This window comes from Xenopus laevis, chromosome 1S, assembly GCF_017654675.1.
Source record: "Xenopus laevis strain J_2021 chromosome 1S, Xenopus_laevis_v10.1, whole genome shotgun sequence".
NCBI classification, from domain to species: Eukaryota; Metazoa; Chordata; class Amphibia; order Anura; family Pipidae; genus Xenopus; species Xenopus laevis.
The window spans coordinates 37,150,927-37,178,360 of NC_054372.1; the positions used below are offsets into that span (position 1 = coordinate 37,150,927).

Below are 27,434 nucleotides of genomic sequence, written 5' to 3' on the forward strand. Positions count from 1 at the left end.
AACAGAAACTTCCAAATAGGATAGGGACCGCTCCTATTGACTTATATACAACTTCAGCAGGTCTGAGATAGCGGATTTTAAAATTCTGACTTTTTGCAGCCAAGGGTATAATAATTTAGCAAGTAAAAAAGCAAAGTTTTTAGCATTCATAATAAATAACCCCCTCACTAATAGGTATACATTAATTTGGTAATATCATTTAATAAGCCACTTATTATGACATAAAAAGTGAAGGGAAAATCTTTGAAGTCAATAGGCAACAATATTTTCTCACTCAAAAATGGACGTTTTTTTTTTGTCTCACCGACTTTTTTGTCTCAGCAACTTTTTGTTCAAATTAATTAAAATAAATGGATGTTTTTTCTCAAGTTTTTTCTCACTCCGAATGCATTAAATGGGCGTTTTTTCTAATGGCAACTTTTTTGTCTGTCTATGACATTTTAGATGTGCGGGCTTTTTTCTTAGCGAACACATCTGGTGAAAAACTTAGCTCATCACTAGAAATAAATTAATTGTTCTTGAAGTATTTGTTCTGAATGTAAAGTTTTACTTTGTGTAATTTATCTTGTGATTAAAGCTCTACAGTAAGAACTAGATTATACATTTCCCAATTGACACAATTAACCATGCACCATTTACTTTTCATCAGTTTGCTACACATTTACTTTGGCCAATTAAGAAACTGAAAATTGAGTTTCTACTGTATTGTTAACCTTGCACAGTGACAGCAAATCTATAAATCGCTTGTTGTCGAACTTCAGCTACCAATCATGTTAGCAGTGAGACAGCGCTCCCATAATGGTGTCGATCAGTCTCATACTGCTCTTTAATACAGGGACTTTGCATTTACACATGCTGCAAAATTCAAACTTTAACATGCATCCATTACTGAGATCTCAGTTTGGCAACATCTGCAGTGCAGAACATTGTCCATGGTGGTTTATTCATTTAATAGATAATCATGGTGTTAAAAATTCCAAAATTGCCATATTATTTTGCAATTTGAAAGCCTTTGGTGTAGAAATGCTGTAGGATAAACATAACTGGTTAACTGTACTATATCTTGTAAATGTATCAATAACAGAGGTCTTGACCCTTGACCAAGCTTAAACAGCAATGCACAGGGTTTCTAAAATGTTCACATGATTATCATCATCCAGTAAACTAAGTAGGTGAATTCTCAACACTCAAATTTGAATCTTTGCCATGATTCAAACTTTTTTTGAGCTAAAACTCATGAATTCGAATCACAGTTTCAAAAACTCAAATGTTCGATATCTATTAAGCACAAAAAGTTGTGAAACTTTGGCATCTAAAAGCTTACAAGCTCATGTAAAGTCAGTGTCCTTTGGAAAAAATTACCTTTACTGTATTTTCAATTTGAGTTTTTTAATTTTTTTTTAAAAAAAGAATGAGAGCCTGTAGACCCATTGAAAATGATGAGTGGAATATGTATTCAAAGTTTTTTTTTAACAATTTTATTTCAATCAAATAAATTTTTTACAATCGCATTTTCTTAAAAAAACAATTGATTTTATTCATACTGAATTTAATGAAGTTTATGGCTATTTAACCTGGAGGAATAGCAATGAATGTGATAGCATTAAAGTGATTGCTTAGGAAATCTATGTGCATTTATAGAATTTAAATACACACAGTACAAAGCCTTCTATGAAACTTGTGTTTATATAAGCATTTCTATTTTCATTAATGTCACTTTAGATAACTTCTTTTATTTCTCAAACCGTGACCTGAACATGGTCTTCTGTTCTTTTAAAGCAGATTTTAAACAAAATATTTCAGCTGAATTTAGAATAAGAAAGAATTTGATGGGGCTTTAATCAGCCCATTTATAAATGCCATAGTTAAATATCAATGGAGTGGCAAACACATCCCCATTAAAGGGGAACTTGTGAAAAATTCACTAAAATTCACAAATAGTTTTTATGATTATTTTTCCTTACAGTTGTTTATATATTTAACAATGTATATATATTTGCCAACGGAAATAATCAATTTACCCTTCACTTTCAGCCATCACACTTAACCCCGTTGTTAATGAAACACCAGGAGACAGAAATGGGGTTAAATGGGGCCACATCATTTATTTACATTTCAACAAATAAATAGGACCTTGCCAGGCTCATCCCAAGGCAATATTCAAAGATGAATTCCATAATAGATCGCTACTATGCTCTGCCATTCCTCACTTGAGATCAGTACTATGTCATTATATCTACTACTGAGTATTAGGCTGCCTCAGAGGATGGCCCTGAAATCTGTTACCAGCAGGAGCTGCATCCCCCACCATGAAAGAAGTTCAGCAGACATGCAGGTGGCCCTGAATCTGCAGTGTTTCGATGAAAGGAAATCCAAACAGGCTGTCACTTTGCACAAGCAGTAGTAGTGCCTATATCAATCAACCCACTGTGCAGTCACAGGAGAAAACCTCCTTTCTCCCTCTTCTAAATTTACCTGTGCAGTTCTCTACAAGGTCCTACCATTGCTGTGACAAATAAAACTTAAAATTCATTATCACAGATGAACTGTTTTGATACAGAGGAAGGCCAAAAAACCAGCCTAAAGCCAGTGCCAATTATGCCTCAAGAGGGAAAGCATTCTTTCCTGACCCCAATGGAGATCAGAAGCATTTGACATTCATTTAACATGAATGATACTGTACCATGCAGACTCTCACATTCATACTGTATAAGAGTACTGAAACTACAACATACAGTAACAGTGTATGCAGGAAACCATCCACATTCGGTTGATAATAGATAATATGAGAACATAAAGAAGAGAAACTCCTGACAAAATGTGCAAAAAGTGGAGAGGGGAGGTGGGATGTTTCCACTTCCTCAGAAGATAAGGAAGTGAACTGTTTCTTCCCCTGACATCACATTCCTCTCTTTCTTCACATCCAACCCAGCATTCCCCTGCCTTAACTCATTCCTCACACAATCACAGCTACATCTGATTCTGACAATCATTAAACATAAACCAGTGTAATCTGGCTCCTGCGTTTATATCTCCAGGCCTTTCCTTTCCTCAACCCATCTTATATTACAGCTTACTCCAACACACACTGTGAGTCACAGATATCCCTTGTTCTAACTAACTGATTTCACGAAGACACCACCATTTCAAAGGAGTAAAACTGACATTTTTTGCAGTGGGAAATATATGTTGAGGAAGCACACTAACAATATATATCTCAAATCTGTAAACAATAAACATAGTCTATAATATAACCTATTTGTGAAAAAGAATTAAGGATCCCCTACATTTTAGTTAAATGATTATATCAATGATGTCCCTAAGAGGTGAATGTATAATAATCTCCCTGTTTAAATGAAGGCAGCTCAGCATGCAGTTTCAACCTCTATTATTCTGACTACTATACTACTACTATAGAAGACATGAATATCATAATCTTTTTGCAAGTAGTTAGATAGAAGACATGAATTAGCAACAAAGTGGGCATGGTATGATGGAATTGGTTTTAAATTATTTAACAGGCATATATAAACATAGCTCCATCAACAGTAACCCCAAAATATTCTTATATCCTGTTCTGAGATATATCATAAAGGAACTCACCTCTACTAAATACAATTCTTTAAGAACAATGCATAGTGGCCCCTTAAATGGTGAGATATAAAATATCTTAATTCAACTTTACAAACATCTCTGCACAACACAATACACTGCATTATTTACTTTTGTCTGTTTAAATGAATTAGATGGCTGCCGTCTTGATGCATTTATATTTGATAAAATATGCACCTCTGATTATTGTATCGTAACAACTAAGTTTTAGCATTGGTTCCATTTAATGGGCCATATTCAATTTGATGATGAAAGCTTGTCTACTAACTAAACTCCAGAATTTAACAATAAACCAGATGCAATTCAATGACTCTTTGTAGAGTTATTACTGAACTTGAAAACTGGTCAGCAAACTAGCAAAAGAGGTTCATTGTGTTGTGGGTTTCCTTAATTGAGAAGGATCTGGGATTTGTGTTGATAAAAAGTTGCTTAATTCCAGGCAGTGTCATTCTGTGTCTACTAAGGTAAATAAAGTACTGTCTTGCCTAAAAAAGGTCATTAACTCGAGGGATAAAACATAATTTTATAGGTCCCTGGTAAAGCCTTACCATGAGTATGCAGTGCAGTTTTGGTCTTCAGTCCTTAAAGGGATTCTCTCACAGGAAAACATAAAAAAATGCATACGTTAATAGTGCTGCTCCTTTGAGAGTAAAAAGATGTTTTTAAATATTTAACCTTGAAATCTGACATATTGTCAGTTTCCCAGGTGCCCTCATCCATGTGACTTGTGCTTTGATAAACTTCAGTTACTATTTACTGCTGCACTGCAAGTTGGAGTGGTATCAACCCCTTCCCTTTCCCCCCAATCTGGCCATCTGCAGAACAATGGGAAGGTAACCAGATAACAGCATCACTGACACAAGATAACATTTCCCTAGTGGATATGAAAATAGCACTCAATAGTAAAAATCCAAGTCCCAAAGTGACTCCAGTTACATTGTTGTTTCAGAGTAGGAGAAACAATAACTTAACTGAAAACAGTTTCATAATGAAGTACTGGCTTATTCTGAAAGCACATTAAAAGGCAAAATTACCTGAGATGGCTGCCTACACACCAGTATTACAACTAAAAATATATATATATTTGTTGGTTAAGGAATAACATTTTATATGATGATATGACGGCTGATTCTGTTAATGCCTTTAAGATTGGGTTGGATGGTTTCTTGGACATGCATAATATCATAGGCTGATATTAAGAGGCTTATTTACTAAATGTCAAATTTTAGTGGTTTTAGAGATTTTGGAAATGATGACTAAACTCACAATCTCTAAAACCACTGTCATTGAATTTATTTAAGGTTCCAAATTAAAAAAAGTGCAAACGATGCACTAAAAAATGAATACGAATAATGAATAAGATCAGTGTGGTTTCCATTGACTTCTTTAGCACCTTGTTAACTTTTACGTGGAAAAGTTTGGTATTAAAGGTTTTTTGTGCAAATTCTTCTAGATTTGTGGAAAAATCACAATTCCGTTGTTAGTATATGGGCCTCTTTATCTACAGTTAGTATAGATATTGGTATATATAGTTTATGTGAGTGAATGGAGGGGTCAGTGTGATTGTGTGTATGTACAGTATGTGTGCTGGGTTTCATTTGGAGGGGTTGAACTTGATGGACTGTGGTCTTTTTTCAACCCAACTTAACTTTTTAATGAGAAAAACTTTTTGATGGTAAAAAACTAGACCTGAGTTCAGAGAAATGTTTTCTCCTTCAATTAAATCTCAGCAGTAAGATAAACTATAAAATAAAGTTGAATTGAATTTGGCCCTATTTGTCCTTGCAGTAAAGTTTGAGAGAGGAAGAGAATCAGGATTAACAAGAAAACAAAGCTCAGCAATGTGATCTTTAAACATTATGAATGCTAATGACTAAAGTGACTGTTATTACAAGAAAAAGCCTGGATTCAGCCTAAGACATTTACATTTTTAAGAATAGGTCATTAATTCTTATTCTGTGAAGGCTGCCAAGCAGAATCAGTCTGAATGGACAACATGATTGACACTTGGGAAAGAGGCTCTTGTATTCCACAGACCTTCTCAGAATAAAGTAAGGCTAAACTCAGGGTGTGTGTCCAACTCATTTATTTCATGTAATGCTTTCCCACAACTTTATGGCAAAGTTTTATCCATAAACATAGCAACATTTATTACAACATTTATAAGTCTGGGTTCTATATAAAATCTAAAATACTGATATAGTTTGAGGAATAATTTGATTATTCAGCCATAAGTATAAAAATGTTTAGTTATCGAAACGCTTTACTTAAAATAAGCATTACATTTAATATAGGAATGAAAAGAAGGGATTCATTTTACAAGTTCAGAATTTATAAACTGCAGTGAACAACACTAGTTACCCCCAAAATGTTGTGTAAAGTAATTCTGTTGGTTGTACCCCTTTATTGTGTATAGTAGTTTAAGACTAACATACAAAGTCTCACAGTACAGCAATACAGTACAGTGCAGCAATTTCATATGCTTTGTGCTTTACAGTTTTTATATCTAGGAATTATAATAATGTATTCATTGCAATCAGATAATGCACTAAAATGGATTAACATACAAAAATGTGTTAAAAACAAGATATAGAAGTGGTGTCGGAGTGGTGAGAGTATTGACTATGAGAAGTGTTGAAGGGGTAGTTCAGCTTTAAGTTCCTTTTTTCGTATGTTTTAGAATGACCAATTACTCATCTTGCTAGTCAGGCCCTCCCCTAGTCATATTCCAGTCTCTTATTTAACTCAATGTGAGGTTTCTAGAAGAATTTAGACCCTAGCAACCAGAATGTAGAAAGTGCAAACTGGAATGTTGCTGAATTCACAGCTAAATAACTCAAAAAACCACAAAATGGAAACAAATTGCATATTGTCTTACAATATCACTCTCTACATTGTGCTAAAAGTTAATTTAAAGGTTGAACAACCCCTTTGATTACGAAGTGGTTTTATTTTCTCCTTTCTTTTTTCCTTTACTGTTTAAACTAGGCTATTATCAAACTACTGGGAAAAAAATCATAGCTATAGACATAGGGGGGGAGAAAATACCTTATTTTTGTTTGCATAGTTCATTTAAAATATCTATATATCCTAAAGAGCCAGTTGGATAAGATTGTATTTATTATTATAAAGATGGTCAGATATGGTCAGATGGTCAGAAGATACTGAAGCTGCTTATATGGTTTTCTTGATATTGGAACGGAATCAGAGGAAAAATGCCCATTCAGCCAGAGGGAGAACATATAAAAGTGAGAGAGCTGTGTACACACTGTTAAATCTTTATTACACATACAAATTATTGCCAAAAGTGTGAACAGCTATCTGCCCAACATCTATTTGTAGAACCAGAGGTATTAATATGAAGTTGGCCCTCTGTTTGCTGTTGAAACTGTATTTACTGTACTTACTTTCCACAAGATATTAAAACATTGTTGATGGGATTTGCTACCCTGTAGAGCGTGTGACATTGTGAAATCAAACCTGTTTCACATGCATTTCATCCCACATGTGTACAGTTGAGTTCAGGCCAGGGCTCTGTGTAGGCCAGCCAAGGTTTTCTACTCCTATCTTTGCAAACCAATCCTGTATGGACCTTAATTTGTGCATGGGTGATTTATTATATGGAAACAGGAAATGCTCTTTCCAAAAAGTAGGAAGTATGGAATGGTCAAGGATGTCTATTTTCTTTAAGTCATATACTTTACAAGCCACTAGAGGAGTTTCTTTTTAACAAACACAAAACTTGTTTAACAACACTTGAAATGTTTTTTTTTTTGGATAGGTGATACCAGGTGACTGGGTTTGACAAACAGAAAAGCTTCACTAATAAGAATGAAAATGAAGGAATTAAATGGGAGAATTACATTCTGACTCAACAGTTGCTTCTTGTCAGTTCAATGACTTTGAATTTGGGATATTTCTTCTGGCAATAAATGTCATGCTTCACATGATAATCAGTTTCTCCCACAGCTATTTTTCAGTTGAGCGCTTGCTCTGCTAGTGAGTAGCAAAGTGTTTTGGCTTGGAGATCTTCTTGCTATATATGTGGGTTTCAGTTCAAGGTTCGGTGACTCATAGCTCAGTTACAGATTCTATTGCTTAAAAGCACAGTACTTATCAGATTCCCAAGCAGCTAAATGTTGCATTTTTTATTTTGTAATCACAACAATGCAGCGATCATAAACTACAATTTCTCCCAGATACTAGTCCAAAATATACAAATAACATCTTTTTCCTTTTATATTGCATAACATTACTTTTAATTTATTTCCCTTTCATTTGTTATCATGTCTTTTGCCTTTAGAATTTATATTTATCTGCTTTTACAACATACACACTTGCTTTGGTAAAGAACATAAAATCACTGCCAATGTTTTGTGGGGGGGGGGGTTTGTTAAGCATTCTAAAATTTCCACCAAATCACAACTGTTATTACATAAGGTGTTTAGATGAACAGGGAAAACAGAACTAAAACACGTCTTTTAAAATAAGGGGATTAATAAAATGACACCTACAATTTACAACCATTAAAATGCATACATACAAGCATATTCACAAAATTATGAGTGACTCAGATTCAAATGTACATTCATCTATAACATGATTCATTTGTACATTAATTAACCTTATTGGACATGGAAAGGGTTATTTATCAAAGTCGGAATTTATCTAAATATTTTCTGCTTCAAACTGTGATCAAATTCTCTTGGGTTTTTATGCTTATTTATTATTACATTTTCCCGAAAAATTAGCTTTGCGGAAAAAAATCAGATTTTCAGATTTTTTCAGATTTTTGTATCTGATTTTCACAAATTTTTCGGAATTTTCACCTGAAAACTTCAGGGTATTGCAAGAAACCCAGTGCACGTCAAAAAATCATTGGGACTTCTCCCATTGACTTATACGCAACCTCTACAGGTCTGGGATTTTCAGATTCAGACTTTTCCATCCTTAGAGTTTAATAAATTCCGAAAAATTTGTGCTTTTTTAAAAGTCTGATTTCATTAAAAAAATGTTGTGATTTTTGCATTCAGAGTTGACTAAATAACCCCCTAGGGGTGCTTATATGTTGCCCTCCCCGTGTATTAAATCCAACCTAATATAGCTTTATTTTCCCTCCTGTTCTAAAAACCTTTCTTATCTGGCATCAATTGTTCAGTATTTCCCAGGAGTGTTTTGTAACTTTCCATGCTTGTACACACACAGTAAAGTATAAATTGAATCTCTTATAGATGACAGCTTACATTTTAAATCTGTATGGTTGTAAAATGGGGGGTGCTATAATAAACTGCTCTATAATAAAAAATTTGGCCCACATTTTGAGACCCTTCGAAGTTGAAACAAGGCATAACAAAGAAAGTAGTGCAATATACAATATAAATATCCTAGACAGTTATAGGGACACTTGTGACTCGCTTTATGGATAAAAAATACATGACCCTTTAGAGTAAGCATGAAAGAATGGATAGATTATAGGGGGTAAGTCCCATTTCAGAGCATCCAAATGCTGAATGTACAGTATATGCTTCTTCCAGTTGGATACACCATGAATGATCTCATTTTTGAATGGCAAGAAAATGGACCAGTCCAAATTGCAGATGGACTTACCTTGCCTCAGTTTCTTCTGAAAGAGGAGAAGGATTTACGTTACTGTACCAAACACTATAACACAGGTAAGTAATCTGGTAAATATGCTTGGTATGATTTATTGCTGTATTGTTCAGTTTGTTGATAATTTATTCATGTATAGAGAAGTGTAGCCTTTTACAAAACAGTTTAATTCAGTGTAATGATTTACAAAACTGAGGGTAATGATAATAGCTAATACAGAGTAATAAATGAACGACCATGTTACAGTATTATTTTTGGCATAATGAAAGAAAATATAAATAAATTAACTTCCTTACAGATTCTTCACAGGTTAATCACTTGACTTCTGTTACATAGTAGGTTAGGATGGATAGTGACAGACAAATGTTGCTTTCAGTACCGAAAAGGGTTCCAAGTAACTCTAAAACTGTAAAATATATTTTCTTTCTTTATCCACAACCTACTTAAGTACATTTGCCCTTTCAATCATGTTATCTTAGAAAAATATAAGAAATAATGCTTGGATTGTTCTCTTTGGCAACAATTAGGAGCAAATTTATTCAATGTAGTAGTGATGAGCGAATCTGTCCAGAAAAATTTGTGAAACAGCGAAAATTCCCAAAATGCATTGAAGTCAATGGGCGTCAAAATTATTTTGATCTGCTAAAATTTTTGACGCAAGCGACTATTTTTGACGCGCAATGTAGTAAGTGTAGTAATCAGTGCAATTTGATTAGTGCTGTACTACTTTTGAATGCAGTGGGTTTATTAATTCTTATCATACAAAGAAGTCTATAGGGATCTTGAGCAGACTGGGAGACTATTAGAATCCTTTGGATAGCCACGTTTGTCCTATGGCCTTCCAGTTAGAAAATGCTTCAATATGGGGTGTCCACAAAGGGACAGTTGGGGTTAATGTGTGTTGTAAATAGTATTTCTTGTGAGTGACTAGTAAGAAAGTAAGCAATTATTTAGTCAATGAGAGGACATGCATGTATAGCAGAGAGGTCATTGGAGGAGTAATCAGATTGGGTCATGCAGATAATGTAAAACCTGACGAAGTGGTAAGACAATATTGGGTAGGCAAAGTTTGGGCTATGGAAAAGACATTTAACCAAACTTCTTACTATAGGCACTTTTTCAATCAGCAACATAAATATAGTTTATGTAAGAACATGTTCTGCTTAAAAAAAGATTATTTTTTTCAGCCTTGTAAAAGATGAAATTCAGAAATGCATATCATACAGTATGGGTCAGATTTATAGGTTGAGGTGAAATTTCGAATGAAAAAAATTAAAATTTCAAGTTATTTTTTGTGTACTTCGACTAGGGAATAGTCCAAATTTGATTCAAATTTAAAAAAAAAAAAAAAAATTGAATATCGAAATTATGTATTGTCTCTTTAAAAATTCGACTTCAACCATTCGCCATCTAAAACCTGCCGAATTGCTGTTTTAGCATATGGGGGACCTCCTAGAACCTACTTGGAGTCAATTGGTGGACTCTATTCCTTCGATTCATACGATTTGAATTCGGCTGAATATGGACCGATTCAATAGAAAACTGACCCATTTGACCAAAAAAAAACTTCAACTTAATTTCTGTTGGTCTTTTTGAATTTGAATTTTGAAGTTTTTTCAATTCAAAATTTGACCCTTGATAAATATGCCCCTATAAGTTCTTAATAAACAGCCTCTGTGTTTTGTTACTGCTTCTCATGTAAATATTTTGATTCCTTTCTCTCCACTTAGGAAAATTTACTTGCATAGAAGTGAGATTTCATCTTGAAAGACAGATGGGTTACTACCTAATTCAGATGTATATTCCTAGTCTTTTGATTGTCATTTTATCATGGGTATCATTTTGGATAAATATGGATGCAGCACCAGCAAGAGTTGCCCTGGGCATCACAACTGTACTAACTATGACAACACAGAGCTCAGGTTCCCGGACATCCCTTCCTAAGGTAAGACTGGAGTAAAAATATTTCTGATTCTGTGTGTACTTGTGGTGTTTTAACTGTTGAATACATATTAGTTTAGCAACAAGATTGCGCACCAAACCCATATCATTTTAAATTTCCTTTCTGCAGATTTTTACCCTATACATACACACAGAAATTTTGTTAGCACCTGTTTCAGTGATGTGCTCAATGATGGGCGCAGGTCACTCCATGGCCACGTCCATCTGCATATCCACCAAATTGTTAATAGACTGCACCACCAAAAGAAATCTTCTTAAAAGCCTTTATTGGATTAAGGGTTTTGACCAGGATACCAGCAACTGTTTTTTTTATCAAGCTACGAAAAGCAGCATGTGCTCAAACATTTATATATAATCCATCTATTGACAAAACACCATATTACACCATTATACAAATACATACATAACAGCAATTTTCAAAGTGCAACAGATCACAATACACAATTACAATTTTTGCACTTATCTGTTACTTTAGTGTATAGTCTCTTCACCAATTATCAAAAGTAAATTTTCTATATAAATTACCCTATAGAAAAAATAAATAAAATTCTCTGTGTATTAAAAGTTATTTTTATAAAAAAATTCTCTCTAGCTACTTCTTGTCCAAGTATGTCTATATGTCACTTCTTGATCATTAATATCTATAAGTAAAATATAATTCTGTAATCCGATTAATCTACTCCACTGGAAACAAAGCACTGAAATCTTTTTCTGTATATTGAGTTATGAATTGCACCTCACAAAGACTTTAAAAAAAATGTCAAATTCATATTTGGAGCATATGAGCTTGGACTCACAAAAGGAAAATGTGTTGTTGCACTAAACTTTTATTCTCTCTGCACATTATGTTTTCGGTTATGTTTTCATATTTTGTATAATTGAACCACACATATGGATCACACAATTGTAATGAACCTTCTGTATTATGAGAGATTCTGTTACGCTGTCTGATAGAGTAAGATTGGATGCTATTACAATGATTTCCACTATTGCTTTAACTGCATGCATAGCCTGGCATAGGACACAAGGGGATACTTTCAATTGATCCAAACCAAAACAAAATAAATCAAGAGAGCATTTATATAGTACTCATGTTCTATTTTTTTTTTTTTTTGTGCTAAAACGTACAAATTTTAATTAAAATTTTGAAATCTTGAATCCAAGGGGCACATTTATCAAGGGTCAAATTTTGAGGGTTAGTAAACCCTCGAATATAAATCCTTTGAATTCGAATATTGAATTCAAAGGATTTAGCGCAACGATTTTAAGCATTTCAAACGATTTTAAGCGATCGATCGAAGGATTTTTCTTCGATCATAAAAAACTTAGAAAAGTGCTGGGGAAGGTCCCCATAGGGTAACATTGTACCTCGGTAGGTTTAAACTGCCGAAGTATGTAGTCGAAGTATGTAGAGACAGTACTTTGACTATCGAATGGTCGAATAGTCGAACGATTTTTACTTCGAATCATTCGAGGTGAAGTCGAAGTCGTAGTAGCCTATTTGATGGTTGAAATTCAAAGTTCTTTTTCATTAAAATCCTTCACTCGAGCTTAGTAAATGTGCCCCCTAGAGATTGATCTAAATCTCGAATATAATTACTTAATCAAAATAATAATCGAAACTTGAATATAAAAATTTTGCATTCAAAAGCTGGCAAATTCGTGTAGAAGTTAATTACATTTTAATTACATAATTCATTTTAATTACTTAATTACATATGTTTTTACATTTTTTTGGAGAATTGGTTGACCCATTATTATTATTAACATGTATTTATATAGCGCCAACATATTGCGTAGCACTGTAAAGTAACTGTGATTATACAACAACATCACATGAATTACATACATAGAATATATGGAGTAACAAACATCACAATCAATACAGGTACAAAGAGGTGAGGAAGGCCCTATGCATAGGCATACAGTCTAAAGGGAAGGGAGTAATACACAAGGTGTGGGAGTGGGCAAGATCGAAGTAAGTGGGTGAGAAATGTGGTGTTGTATGTGGTGTTGCGTTTTGTAGTTAAGCAGAGTGAGGGTAGGCTTCTCGAAAGAAGTGCGTTTTCAGAGATTTTTTGAAAGCAGAAAGGTTGGGAGAAAGTCGGACAGATCGTGGGAGAGCGTTCCAGAGGAGGGGTGCAGCCCTTCCAAAGTCTTGAATGCGAGCATGTGAGGAGGTAATGAGAGAAGAGTTGAGTAGCAGGTCAGTAGAGGAGCGAAGTAAGACCCATTGACAAATGCTGAGTAGAATACAAATTTGCTGCATTCAGGTTTATTTCTCATTTATATTTGATCAAGTATTTTTTATATTTTAGTTCATAAATAAGCACACATTCCAGTTAATCTTTAAAAAAAACCTCAAATACACAAAACATAAATTCAAACTTTCCTAAATAAGCTTCATGCTGTTACTATTTTGCTGATAACTGAAAATTAAAATGTTAAGGATTCATATATACAATGTAAATATAAATATATATGTTTAATATAACAAGTAGGTTAGATGTTATATGAATCAACAAATGTACTACCATGTTAGGTAAGAAAGCTGAGGCACAAAATATCTGAGAACAGTTCTTTTTCCAGTCTCTAGACTTTAATTAAGTGTAATCTCTGATGACTACTTTGAGCTGTATGTAAAATATTCATAGTTCCCATTTGCAGAATTCTTGTTACAAGATCTAAATACTTTGTCTCCAATGATTTGCTAAAGCTGTTGCATGTATTTAGAATGAGTTCATTCTGAAAATAGGATTTATAAGTGTTCGGAAATTAGAGCAAGATGAATTTTGGGTCGAACCCAAAATGGTTGTTGAATAGATCATATAAATTCAATACATTAATATTTGTTTCTTTATAAATGAATAACTTAAAGCTATCGGTGTTTATACAGCTCTGATGGTCAGTTCAAATGTAATGTGAAGTAGCATGGCTCAATGTGAAAAGACTGCATAAAAATGAGAATCCCATTACTGTCAATACATCGGGGAAGGGTTGGGTCAAGGCAATAAACCTTGATAATAAATGGAACTCACAGGTTTATTCTTTGTGTTTGTTTTCATGATCAAAGTGTGGTTACGTTTAGTTAGGTTCAATTTCATTGCACAAAGAGAAAGAGGAAAATTGCCAGCGCACGGTTTGCCTTTAAAAATAATTATTACAAAAAATAAGGTGTTAGTAACACAAAATATGTAAGCTCACGTGCCACGCCAAGGCCCCTTATTGTACGTGAGTCCTACACTGTTTGTGAGCATTATAAGTTTGTATTGCATTTAAAATCAAGTCCCCCAGCAACCAGTGTGACCGAGTAGTAAAACCATTGTGCACTTACCCTTAGCTCAGGAGCTCTAGTGGGAAAGCATAACATATATCTATTAGTGATTCCATGTTTTAAAGGCTAAATAGCAGCCATAGGCAATATATGGCTACAATTTGTATACGTAACATAAAAATAAATTGTCAGTGCTCGGTCTAACTCATGCTGTGGCGTTGACCAGCTACCGGAGACACCATTGTCCCAGCGCTCAGTCTAACCCTCACTCTGGAGTTGACCAGCTGGCGTAAACGATAAAAAGCCAATATCTGTACACAAAGCAAAAGAGAAAATTTGCCAGTGCACGGTTTCCTTTAAAAAATAATTATTGCAAAAAATGAGGTGTTAGTATCTAGTACCACACTTTGGCCAAAATATGTAAGCTCACGTGCCAAGTCAAGGCCCCTCATTGTACATGAATTTCATTGCAGTTCGACCGTAGAGTTTACTTCAAAGGAGCAAAGATTTATTTCTAATGTTCTTGAATAGAACCCTGACCATGACCATAAAGCAAAAGCAATCAGTGGCATTATTAATAACATTGTAATTTATTAAGAAATCTTATTTGATATTAGTAAAAAATAAATACTACAATTTAGTATGCAGGTGATGCATACCACCCTCCACAGTTGTATTATTAAGATATTTAATATTAATTCTTTATTTTTTTCTTGTTCATAGGTGAAGTCAAAACAGAAACCGTTTTTTATTTTAATTTCCTCTATTATTCCTCTTGTACTGTAATTTGCATACCACTAGCTCAGTCTCTGTTTGAAGGTAAATTGAAGCTATTTAATATTTGGTTCTTGTGAAGCAGATAATGAAATTACCAGTACACAGCCCCCTCCCTTGCTTCTTTGTTGTGACTGTTTTGTTAGGAGTCCATTATGCAAAGGGATTATTTGTGCACTGGTAATTATCTAATTATCTACCTCACAAGGACCATACATGGATTAGCTTCAGTCTCTCTTTTTGCCTTGTTTAGTTTAACAAATAACATAAACCATATCTTTTTTTTTTTTTTTAGAACTTTCTGAATAAAAGTATATACAGCACATGGGCTAATTTGTTCCGAAAAATCTGTGAAATGCATTGAAGCCAATGGGCGTCAAAATTATTCTATATTTCAGCTCCCACTATATATGTGCGCCTATTTCATCCAAATACATTAAAGTCAATGGGTGTCCGAATAATTTTTTTTAAATTTTGTAATTTTTTGGATGCAACGGATTTTTCGCCAGTGAATTTTCGCCGCAGTCGTCCATTTATTCACCGGCACGAAACCCAGAAATTTTTGGTGAAATTGCACCTGCCGAATTTTCTCACCCATCACTACTAATAAATATGAATGGCATGAGTATACAGGGGCAGATTGTGTTTTGGAGGTTTTATCTTTATTTTATTTTAGAAAAGTCGGTTAAAATAAAATAAATCATTACTTATCTCTGTAGTTGCATCCTATAGGTGCACAAGAAAGCACCAACAGCAATAATGTTTAAAACTACGGATTCCTATATACTGTATGTATGTGCTTTTGCATGCATCAATTTGCATTGCCTTATGTCAACTGTGCGCAAATAAAAAATGGTTAAAAATATGCTATAATTATATGTATGTGTTTGTTTTAATCACAGGTATCTTATGTAAAAGCTATTGATATCTGGATGGCAGTGTGTCTACTCTTTGTCTTTTCTGCCCTTTTGGAATATGCAGCAGTAAATTTTGTATCAAGGCAACACAAAGAACTTCTAAGGTTTCGACGAAAGAGAAAGAAGGATAGGGTATGCCAAAACCATCATATAATTTTGTTATATCTTGAATTAAAGGGATTCTGCCATGATTTTTGTGATGTATTTTTTATTTCTAAATTACACTGTTTACACTGCAAATATACCTTACCATATAAAATTTCATTCCCGAACCAGCAAGTGTATTTTTTTAAGTTGTAATATTGGTGTGTATGCACCATTTTGCCTGGTCATGTGCTTTCAGAAAGAACCAGCACTTTAGGGCGGCACTGCTTTCTAGCAGGCTATTGTTTCTCCTACTCAATGTAACTGAGTGTAACACAGTGGGACCTGGATTTTACTATTGAATGCTGTTCTTAGATTTACAGGCAGCTGTTTTCTTGTGTTAGGGAGCTGCTAAGTGGTTACATTCACATTGTTCTGTTGTTAGGCTGCTGGGGGGGGGAGGGAGGGGGATGATATCCCTCCAACTTGCAGTACAGCAGTAAAGAATCGATATATGGGACGATATATGTTTGTGTAATAAAGTAAAGTGAATTTTACCGCTGCCTGGAGTCCTGCTGAGTGCGTGCCAAACTGCCGATTTCAAGTTCAGCAGTAAAGAGTGACTGAAGTTTATCAGAGCACAAGTCACATGACTTGGGGCAGATGGGAAACTGACAATATGGGGCAGATTTACATAGGGTTGAATATCGAGGGTTAATTAACCCTCGATATTCGACTGCCAAATGTAAATCCTTCGACTTTCGAATATTAAATTCGAAGGATTTGCCACAAATAGTTCGATCGAATGAAAAGGATTTTAATCCATCGATTGAACGATTTTTCTTCGACCTAAAAATTGTTAGAAAGCCTATGTGGACCTTCCCCATAGGCTAACATTGCACCTCGTTAGGTTTTAGGTGGCGAAGTAGGGGGTCGAAAATTTTTTCAAAGAGACAGTACTTTGACTATCGAATGGTCGAATGGTCGAATATTCGAACGATTTTTAGCTTGAATCGTTTGATTCGAAGTCGAAGTGGTAGTCAAAGGTCGAAGTAGCCAATTCGATGGTCGAAGTAGCCAAAAAAAACATTAGAAATTCAAAGTGTTTTTTATTCTATTCCTTCACTCGAGCTAAGTAAATGGGCCCCCTATGTCTAGCCCCATGTCAGAATTCAAAATGAGATAAAATCTATTTGCTCTTTTAAGAAATTGATTTCAGTGCAGAAGTCTGCTGGCACTATAAACTGCGTTTTGAAAATAACAAATATATATTTCTGTCTTTTGGAAGAAAAGATGGACATTTTTTTTAAATTGCTATTATACTTGTGGTGCTTTTATATTGTCTTGTATTTGAATTTGTCAACTTTTCAAGCAGGAGATGCTAGCACAAGTTACTACTTGGTTTGAAAGCAATTAGTAAAAAATAGCATGATGTATGTTCGTTCCCTTGTTTACCTCTGGACTGAACAATTTTGTTTTCCAAAACTATATTATATTTTAATTGAAGATAGATCAATTACAGTCAATTTCTTAAACACATAATTCAATTTAGGAATGAATGATCCCAGGACCAGCAATTCCCTTTGTGATACTAAACTCTATAGTTAGTATAGGTACGGGTATATAGAATTTATTTAAAATTAGAGAGGGGTGTGTGTATGGATGCTGGGTTTTCATTTGGAGGGGTTGAACTTGATGGACTTTGTCTTTTTTCAACCCAATTTAACTATGTAACTATGTAACTATGTAACTATGAAATACTTCAACTTATATTTAAATACACATATTCATGTCATATACACAAAAATGTGTATTTAAATAAAAGTTGAAGTATTTTACGAAGTGAAGTGCTGGTCCTGGGATGATTCATTCCTAAATTGAATATATATATATATATATATACTTGCTAGCATGTGGTAGGGGGGTGCATCAAAGGATCTTGTTATATAAGTGCTTTGAACGTAGGGTATGGGTTTACTGTCTAGAAGAGTCACTGGTCTTTTATTTTTTCCCATTGCTCCCCATCTGTGATATGAGGGAAAAGGTGGGTGGAGGGTATAACCCCTTTCTGTGATGGTCTGAATGACTCTGAGACCTTTATAAAAATAAGCAATTTGCCAACCAAATATTTCATTAAACATCAATTTTAATTCTTCATTCCTCAGCACTAACTGTGATTGCTGTGAGCCACTGTCAGTAGACAGCATTAGATTTGTCCTATATTTAAAGTTTTGCATTTTGTCAGCAGCCTCTATTTTAGTCTCATCAGACTAGAACGTGTATTTCTACATCTTTGCCTGGTCATTCAGTAAATTAATTTCTTTTGACATCTATATGAGGATTACATTGGTTTGGAATTGCATGGGGTTATTAAGATGATAAGACTGAAAAGCTACATCAGAAAAAAAAAAGAAAAGAGAGTAGCGCGCCAAGAGTAGGTACTGTATATACAGTATTCTGGCAGGCAAACTGGCATTTACTGGGTGAAAAATTATATATGAATATAATTATATATTGTTGGCATTATTCCCAAGAAAAAGTCACAAAATTATGTGTTGGTGAGTCAACAAGGCAGATGGTTACCACCTTATTTTCTGTGCAGTTGTTTTGTTTTTATGTTGTTATCAAATAGCATATAAAAAATAGTCTACTTATTATCAGCATGGATATAGTAGCCTCAAAACCTCTACTAAAATAAAAATTCAATATGGCTGTATATGGAAATATGGCTGTATGCAATATTAGTAGATCCTGCCACATAACCATTAAATGTGCAAGGTTTGCTAAATCCTTTGTTTTAACATTAAGCAGTAGTGAGTAAATTCTAATAAGCAGTAGAGGGCACAAGAAGTCTGATTTAGAAATCTGAAGACCTGCATATAAACATACATGTTATACTACTCGGATTATTAAGAAAATAAACTCCAATGCATTATTTTTGTTTTTTAAGTTATTGTATGTTTGCTTGTTTATTAAAATATCAGAATATAAACAATTTGAAATGCAACATGCAATCCATGCATGTGCTGGAGGCATATCTTGTATATATATATCACTTCTGATATAGCAGTGGAATTTCGAACTACAGGTATGAGTCCTGTTATCCAGAATGCTCAAGACCTGGGATTTTTTGGATAAGGGGGTCTTTCTGGAATTTGGAGCTTTATACCTTAAGGGGCACATTTACCTAGGGTCGAATATCTAGGGTTAATTAACCCTTGATATTCGACCGTCTAAGTAAAATCCTTCGACTTCAAATATCGAAGTCAAAGGATTTTGCGCTATTCCTACGATCGAAGGAATAATCGATTAAATCCTTCGAAACTAACGATTCTAAGGATTTTAATCGATCGATCGAAGGATATTCCTTCGATCAGGAAATTGTTAGGAAGCCTATGGGGACCTTCCCCATAGGCTAACATTGGCCTCGGTAGGTTTTAGGTGGCGAACTAGGGGGTCGAAGAAATTTTTAAAGAGACAGTACTTCGACTATCGAATGGTCGAATAGTCGAATGATTTTTAGTTTGAATCGTTCGATTCGAAGTCGAAGGTCGTAGTCGAAGGTCGAAGTAGCCCATTCGATGGTTGAAGTAGCCATATTCAACCATTCGAAATTCGAACTATTATTCCTCTATTCCTTCACTCGAACTAAGTAAATGGGCCCCTAAGTCTGCTAAAAAATAATTTAAACATTAAATAAACCCAATATTATTGTTTTTCCACCAATAAAGAATAGTTGTATCTTAGTTAGGATCAAGTACAGGGTACTGTTTTCTTATTACAGAGAAAAAGGAAATGTATGTATTAAAGTTTTGAAATATTTAATTAAAATGAAGTCTATAATAGATGACCTTCCTGTAATTTGGAGCTTTCTGGATAACATGTTTCCAGATAATGGATTCTATAGCTGTACCGGATTATATGTAGGCACAAATGACACACTGAAGTTTCATTTTGGGGTTTTTTCTGTTCTTTTTTGCAGGATGATGATGTAAGAGAAAGTCGTTTTAGTTTTACAGCCTATGGAATGGGACCTTGTCTACAGGCAAAGGATGGTGTGAATCCAAAGGGACCACTAAATCCTCCTCCTCCTGCATCAAAAACACATGAAGAGATGAGGAAGGTATTTATCAACAGAGCAAAGAAGATAGACACAATTTCTCGAGCTTGTTTTCCCCTAGCCTTTTTGATTTTTAATATATTCTACTGGGTCATATATAAAATTCTCAGACATGAGGACTTTCACCAACAGCAAGACTAAATGTTCTATTGTAACAGATAATGCACTCAGTCATAACAGCATTTAAGAAAGTTACACTATGAAATCTTGCACCCATGGAATATAATGACCTTGTTTATATCCTACTTGCTAAATGTGAAACACTTTTCTAAATATGCCTGTGTTACAGCTAAACTTTACTGCCAGTCATGTCTTCACAGTTCTACTAAATGGGATCAAATCACTCATTATTTTCTAGAGTAATTGTATTTTTGCTTCTATTGTACAAAGCAGGACCAACCCAATCTACTTAAATATTACAATTATGACTACAAAATGCAAACTTTTTTTACATTTTTAAATCTTATAAAAGCAACGACTTCCTTTTATCAAGAGACAAATTGTAATATGTCCATTTTTTGTTAAGATCAATGTAATATTTTGTACAAGGATCAATTGTAGCCAGTCTTACACACGATTCAGCCGGGAAAGAGTTTCTTAGCAAACTTTACATAATTATTCAGGGGAGTCTAATGCTGGTCACACATTAAACTGCAGAATGGGACAGCCCAAGGAGAAGATCTGTGGCCAGTTCAGCCATGCATCTCAGAGACCAGAAATGGCACTAAGCCAGTTATTTGGTTGTCAGAAAAATCAGAACACTGCCGTTGACCACATACACAGCCTGATACAGTCAGTTGGCCAAAATAATGTATCACTATGTCCAAATGAAACCTTCTGGTTCCAATTCCAAAGTTTGGTCACTCTGCATCCAGGCCATTTTGGTCATAACTGCCAATAGCTGCTGACACTATGAACCTTTATGTGCCCAGTTTTAACTCTGTTCTTAGAACATACATTCCGATGTCCTAATGCTCTATGGCACGGACAATATCAGATTCTGAAACAAATAATTGCAGGTGCATTACCTCAACTGTGGTTATGTTTTAATTTCTTGTAAACTATTCCTAAGTGTATATCTTTTTTTATCGGTGATTTATAGTCATTGAAAAGTGACCCCCTTTATATTATCAAATCTGTGTTTTGTACAATTTTTATTGAGTTGTCAATAGAAAAAATGCAAAGGTCTCATTTTATCAACAGATGTAAACAAGAAACAAAATGTAATAATCTGCAAGCGCAAAATGACAATTTCACAGCATTAGACAAATTTAAATAAGAAATGCATACAAATTCTTAGATTCCATTTTTCATTTCACAAACAAAAAAACTCTAAACAGTAAACAATACAAATACATACATTGACAGCACAGGGTGGCAACTGATATCATCATCTTTAATAGAAGACTTTCTCCCCTAAAACATTATAAAATGGCTACTGTAATATTGATTTGCAGACAGGGAAAAAACTTTAGAAGGGTGCCTTTTCTTTATTATTCTTTTTTTCACTATAATTACAGTATCAGTTTTGACAGAGCTTTGATGAACACATGAATCACTGTATAAAAAGATAATGGTGTACATGTGAAGTAAAAGTACTTGTGCAACCCTTCGGGAGAATTTCTGGTGTCAAATATTTATCATAGGCCTATCCAGAAAATTATTGATCCAAGTTGGCTGTTTTCTTTAATATACTATAGATCTTTGTACATTTTCTCAGTTTTTGTTTTGATATGTGTCTAAATAATTGTTTCCAAAATTGCAAATATATGTTTAAAGCTAAACTAACTAACTAACTAACTAAAAAAGAAAAAAATATATAAATATACATATACATGTATGTATGTATGTATGTATATATATATATATATATACATATATATATATATATATATACAGTATGAACACACATTAATATATTTTATTTTTATGTACATAAAATTTGTACAGTTGCTATATAAATGTAACTTTTGAAAAATATGGATGCATTATTTTTATTAATTCGTCTAAAAAATCTGATTGATATGTTTTCCTTGCAAGAATTATTGACAGATTTTTTGTATAGCTTAACTTGATTTGTTGTATACTTTAACCTGCTGTACAGTCTAACATTTGCGGCTTTCAACTTCTACAAAGTTGTGACTGATCCAACTTGTTTAAGTATAAGACAAATGATTAATAGACTAAAGGTGGTCATTTAGTGACGTTAGGCCTTTGTTAGTTCAACAAATTGATTTGCTAATTAGAAATGTGAGGGACAAAAGGAAATCTGTTGAGTATAATATAAAATAAATAAAATACAATAAAATAATACTTAGAAACTTAGAAACAGCTTTGTTCACCAAAGGGAAACAGGTACATTTATTAAAAGTGAAAACAGAGTACAGTAACAATAGTCAGGTAAGGCATTGCTAAACATAGCCAAGTTGTTTAGACATCCCATAAAAAGTGAATACATTCCCTAAAAAGCATTAGATTTGATTTAAGATTTAAATTTTAAAAAAAGAGAAATGTCATGGAACAAAATACAGAGCCTTACCTTCATAAGGCATTGAGTTTTTTGTCACATTTGGTTGGCACCGCTACACTTGATGGTGTTACATTTTTCAGAATTACATTTTTTTTTCATTACTTATTTATATTGCACTTTAAAATATGCATGAAGAATAGGGTGCCCAAAATACAATATTATCATAAAATCTTATCATTATATAAATTTTTTGGTTTCAATACATAGTACTATTAAACCTTATTACTGGTAGAGAGAGAGAGAGAGAGAGAGAGAGAGAGAGAGAGAGAGAGAGAGATTTTGTTTTGCAATTTGAATTTTGTTTTTAAAATCATGAACAGGATTAATGGCTTAAAACACAAACATATTTATTAAGCCATGCAGAAAAAAAATGAGTTTCTCCTGCAGGTTTACATTTTTTTCAAATTTCTAAAACTTCAGGGTTTCTGAGATCCATTAAAACCAATAAACATCAGCATTTCTTTGAACTGAATCATTTCATTGCATTAAAAATATAAATTTTTGCAGACTTCACCATTGACTTCTATGGCAACACTCTTTGGGGTATATTTATCAAGGAGATCGCCACAGTCCTCTAGAGTGAAATTCCACCACTTTTGATTCATTTCTATGGATTTTGAAAGGCGTATTTATCAAAGGATGAACTTTCTCTTTCACGCATTGATAAATACTTATTTTTAAAATCCCATAGAAAAGAATGGAGAGTTGCGGAAAAATTGAAATGGTGTATAAAAAGCATTTCAGAGATTTATACATTTGGCTGGTGAATTTGGAGTGTTCTGCAATGTAATTCTATATCTATTTGAATTAAGCAATTTGAATTAAGCAAAAAAAGAAAAAAGAGCATTTTTTAAAAACTTTTTATAGTATAGAATAAAGCAGGGTGATTGGAAAAGGTCAATAACACTGATTGCATAGTTTATAATAGATCAAAATGTTTCAAATTAAACCTTATTCAAGTCTATGGTCTCCATTTATTGTTAGCAATCTGTTTGGTGAAATGAAGTATTGTAGTTCAAAAGTAACCTGACTATGCAGAAGAATGTGCACCAGCTAAGAATTTCAAAAGCAATTTGTTATAATATAATTGATAGACATTCAAATCTCTTTGTAGATATTCCATTGAAATTGTACTATATTTAAATTATACTTGCAGGTTAATTGCGTTCCTATTAAACTAACTACAATTTGTGTGTGTGTGTTTTTTTTCCTGCAAATATCCACTCCATATATCAGACTTGAAATCTCGAATCTAATTCAACTAAACTCGAAAGTCAGGAAGGCTACTTACATGTTCAAATTGTCCCTGGACATCTCCCATTGACTTATACATGAACTTGGCAGGTTTAAGGTGGGGAATAGTCGAATTTGAGGGCCAGAGTATGATCAATCTCGAGTTTCGAATTAAAACTTAAATCGAGTTTAGATAATTCACAATTCAAATATGAGAGTTGTGACCATAAAACAAATTTGAAAATTCAAATTTTCAATTTAACACTTATAATAAATTTGCCCCTTAAACTAGGGGTCTTGGTTTTGTTCTGCATTAGCTTATTTATGCATTCATATGCTGTAATTTGGTCTATTATATTGACTTTTTTAGAGGAAGTATTTTACATTTCTGTCATCTCATGATGACTTTTCTCAACCCACACACACAAAGATGGAGCAACATTTAAGTCATCCGAGCACAACAATCACATGCCCTTTGTAATGTTCTTCAGGAATCTGATGTTTATCACTTGTTTGTTATTGTTATAAAGGAGCAGTGACCAGCTCCATGTTGTAGCTCCCACCCTCTCCAACTATAGTCAGGTGATCCCACTGGTGTCTAATAAAAGGGCAGCCAAATTTGGGAGTTTTACTTTGAAAGCAGCAAGTGAGTTGCAGGTAAAACGTAGTCCCTTTGTAAAATGTATAATGAAGCAATAGAATTCTTAATGAATCAGATGAAAATTAAGCGTAGGACTGGCCAGATATGGGATGACTTTGACGTAGTTGGCCAGTTTAAATATACTACAATATATGGACAAACAATCCCTGTTTTGTTTAAAGGGTAAGGCATTATTTAGTAGCAGTATGCACAAAATGTCTCTGTCTTAAATATATTGATAATGGGTTGAGTGCAGAGGACTCTTGTAGTTGACTATATGTATTTTGTGGTCACACCCTCATTGCACCCCCGCCTAATGGTTTTAAAAACTAGTCCCTTGTTTGTTTATCACAATAGGGCCAATAGCCCCATTAAGGTACTAACCTGGCTGGTGGGCAAATTATCGTACAGGACATGCCAGTAAATACTGAGACCTTAAATTAAGCCTCAAGAATAGGTAACACATATAGGATGCCTTAGTACTAGGGTTTTCTTAACAGTTGCGTGATGGTTATGTATATGAAGATTTGCAAGATATTTAGAAGTTTGATTTGCAAGGTCACGGATCTTTGAGTTTATAGCTCAGATTTCAAGCTTAATCTTAAAAGACGACCACTAGCATGTTATCGGATACCAGTGCCTCTTACAGTAGTTACATGTTTATGGCAATTCTGCAGCATGCTTATTCTGTAAAATAATCACATCACTTGACCAATAGAAATGAAGGAACTAAGTCAGAAAGTGGGCGCAGCATAACTCAAAGTAGAAAAAAAAAGGATAATATAATGTATTAATACCCAAAATAATGACACTTTGTGTTAAAGGTAAAATTTGTGTGACTTCAGCTTTTTATGATGTCATCATTCAACGGATATGGTTTAGTTATGACATTACAGCAATGGAAGTCTAGTACATTCTTACAAGCCCCATGTCACCACAGAGGGTGGAGCATGAGCATGGCCAGATTGCTACCAACTGTGACATCAGTGAAATGCGCGTGGTTTCACATGTCACTAATTATTGTGACTTTATTTTATTCCAGCATGTGTTACACTTAGCTAAAAAAAATCACACCTAGGGGCAAATTTATCAAGGGTTGAATTTTGAATTGAAAAAACGTTGAAATTCAAATTCAAAAAGACAAACCGAAATTATTAAGTCAACGTTTTTTTGGTTGAATAGGTCCGTTTTCAATCGAATAGGACCGTATTCGACCAAATTTGAATTGTACGAATTGAATGAATAGCGCATTCAATCTAATTTGATTCAAAGTTTTTCCCAAATAAAACTTTGATTTTTCAAAGTCCACCAATTAACTCCAAATAGGTTCTAGGATGTCCCCCATAGGCTAAAACAGCACATGATAAATTTCGATATTAAATTTTTTTTTCAAATTCGAATCGAATTTGGACTATTCCCTAGTCAAAGTACACAAAAAATAGTTTGAAGTTCGAATTTTTTTAATTCGAAGATTCACCTCCACCTTTAATCAATCTGCCCCTAATGTATGGGACTTGAAAGAAGAGTTCAAATCCTTATAAGAAATGTAGAAAAACTGTGAATGATATATTCAAGTCTTCCATAACCACTTATGGTAAGTTTTTCTTAATACTATAGACATAAGTTGTATTTTAGCAATAACTGTATATGAGACAATTTTATAGAGACCAAATTTATTTTAAACATTTAGAAACATTGGGGCTTATTTATTAACACAGAGCTGCACTGAAAAGGTCGCACAGGTTAAACTTTTGCGTTAATGTAGCGCACAAATGTTTTAAAGTGCAATTAATGTGCTACTTTGGACGTTGATGTTTGCGGCACAGGAAACTTTGCATTTTCAGTCACAAGACTTGTAATAAATTATGCACATATACTAGCGCTATTGGCCACAACTGCATTAGAACTATGCTTCAAACCATCAGTCGTAAAAATATCAATGCTGCTGTGTAGGTGCACATTAGCACATATATCCATGCAAATTGCATTACTCCTGCAATACTTGCACACTGTAACCACACCCACAGCCATGCCCCTAAGAAAGATAGTAACATAGTAATATAGTAAGCTAGGTTGAAATAAGACATTCATCAAGATCAACCTTTTTAGTCTATATATAACCTGTATATACCATATACAGTAACTATATATGTATACATACAGCGAATAAGATCCGCACTCTCAGGTCTTAAAAATAATAAAAATGTATTGTTCAATCACAGACTGTGATTGAACAATAATTTTTTAATATTTTTAAGACCTGAGGGTGCGGATCTTATTCGCTGGATTTAGAGTTTATTTATTGATGCTGCAACCAGGCATATATATATATATACAGTCCACCAAAGAGCCAGCTCTCACGATAATGAAAATAATATGCCTGGGTGCAGCATCAATAAATGAACTCTAAATCCAGCGATTAAGATCCGCACTCTCAGGTCTTAAAAATATTATATATATATATATATATAAAACTGCTAGTTGATCCAGGGGAAGGCAAAAAAAAATGTTTGAAGCCTCTCCAATTTGCCTCAGAGGGGGAAAAAAATCCTTCCTGAGTCGAAGATGGCAATCGGGCTAGTCTCTGGATCAACTTATAGTATGAGTTATCTCCCATAACCCTGTATTCCCTCACTTGCTAAAAAGCCATCCAACCCCTTCTTAAAGCTATCTAATGT

The 27,434-nt window shown here is 33.9% G+C and overlaps 1 protein-coding gene across 1 annotated transcript in view; it reads left to right on the top strand.

The window, feature by feature from the left end:
• glra3.S (glycine receptor alpha 3 S homeolog) overlaps window positions 1-21,800 on the top strand; it is an 82,590-nt gene extending 60,790 nt beyond the window's left edge. Inside the window, exons 6-9 of the mRNA XM_018243200.2 lie at window positions 9,147-9,284; window positions 10,953-11,167; window positions 16,135-16,281; window positions 20,216-21,800. Of these exons, the coding sequence (XP_018098689.1) occupies window positions 9,147-9,284; window positions 10,953-11,167; window positions 16,135-16,281; window positions 20,216-20,494 (779 nt within the window). The 3' untranslated portion in view covers window positions 20,495-21,800. The remainder of the gene's footprint in view (window positions 1-9,146; window positions 9,285-10,952; window positions 11,168-16,134; window positions 16,282-20,215) is intronic.
• The last annotated feature ends 5,634 nt before the right edge of the window (window positions 21,801-27,434 follow it).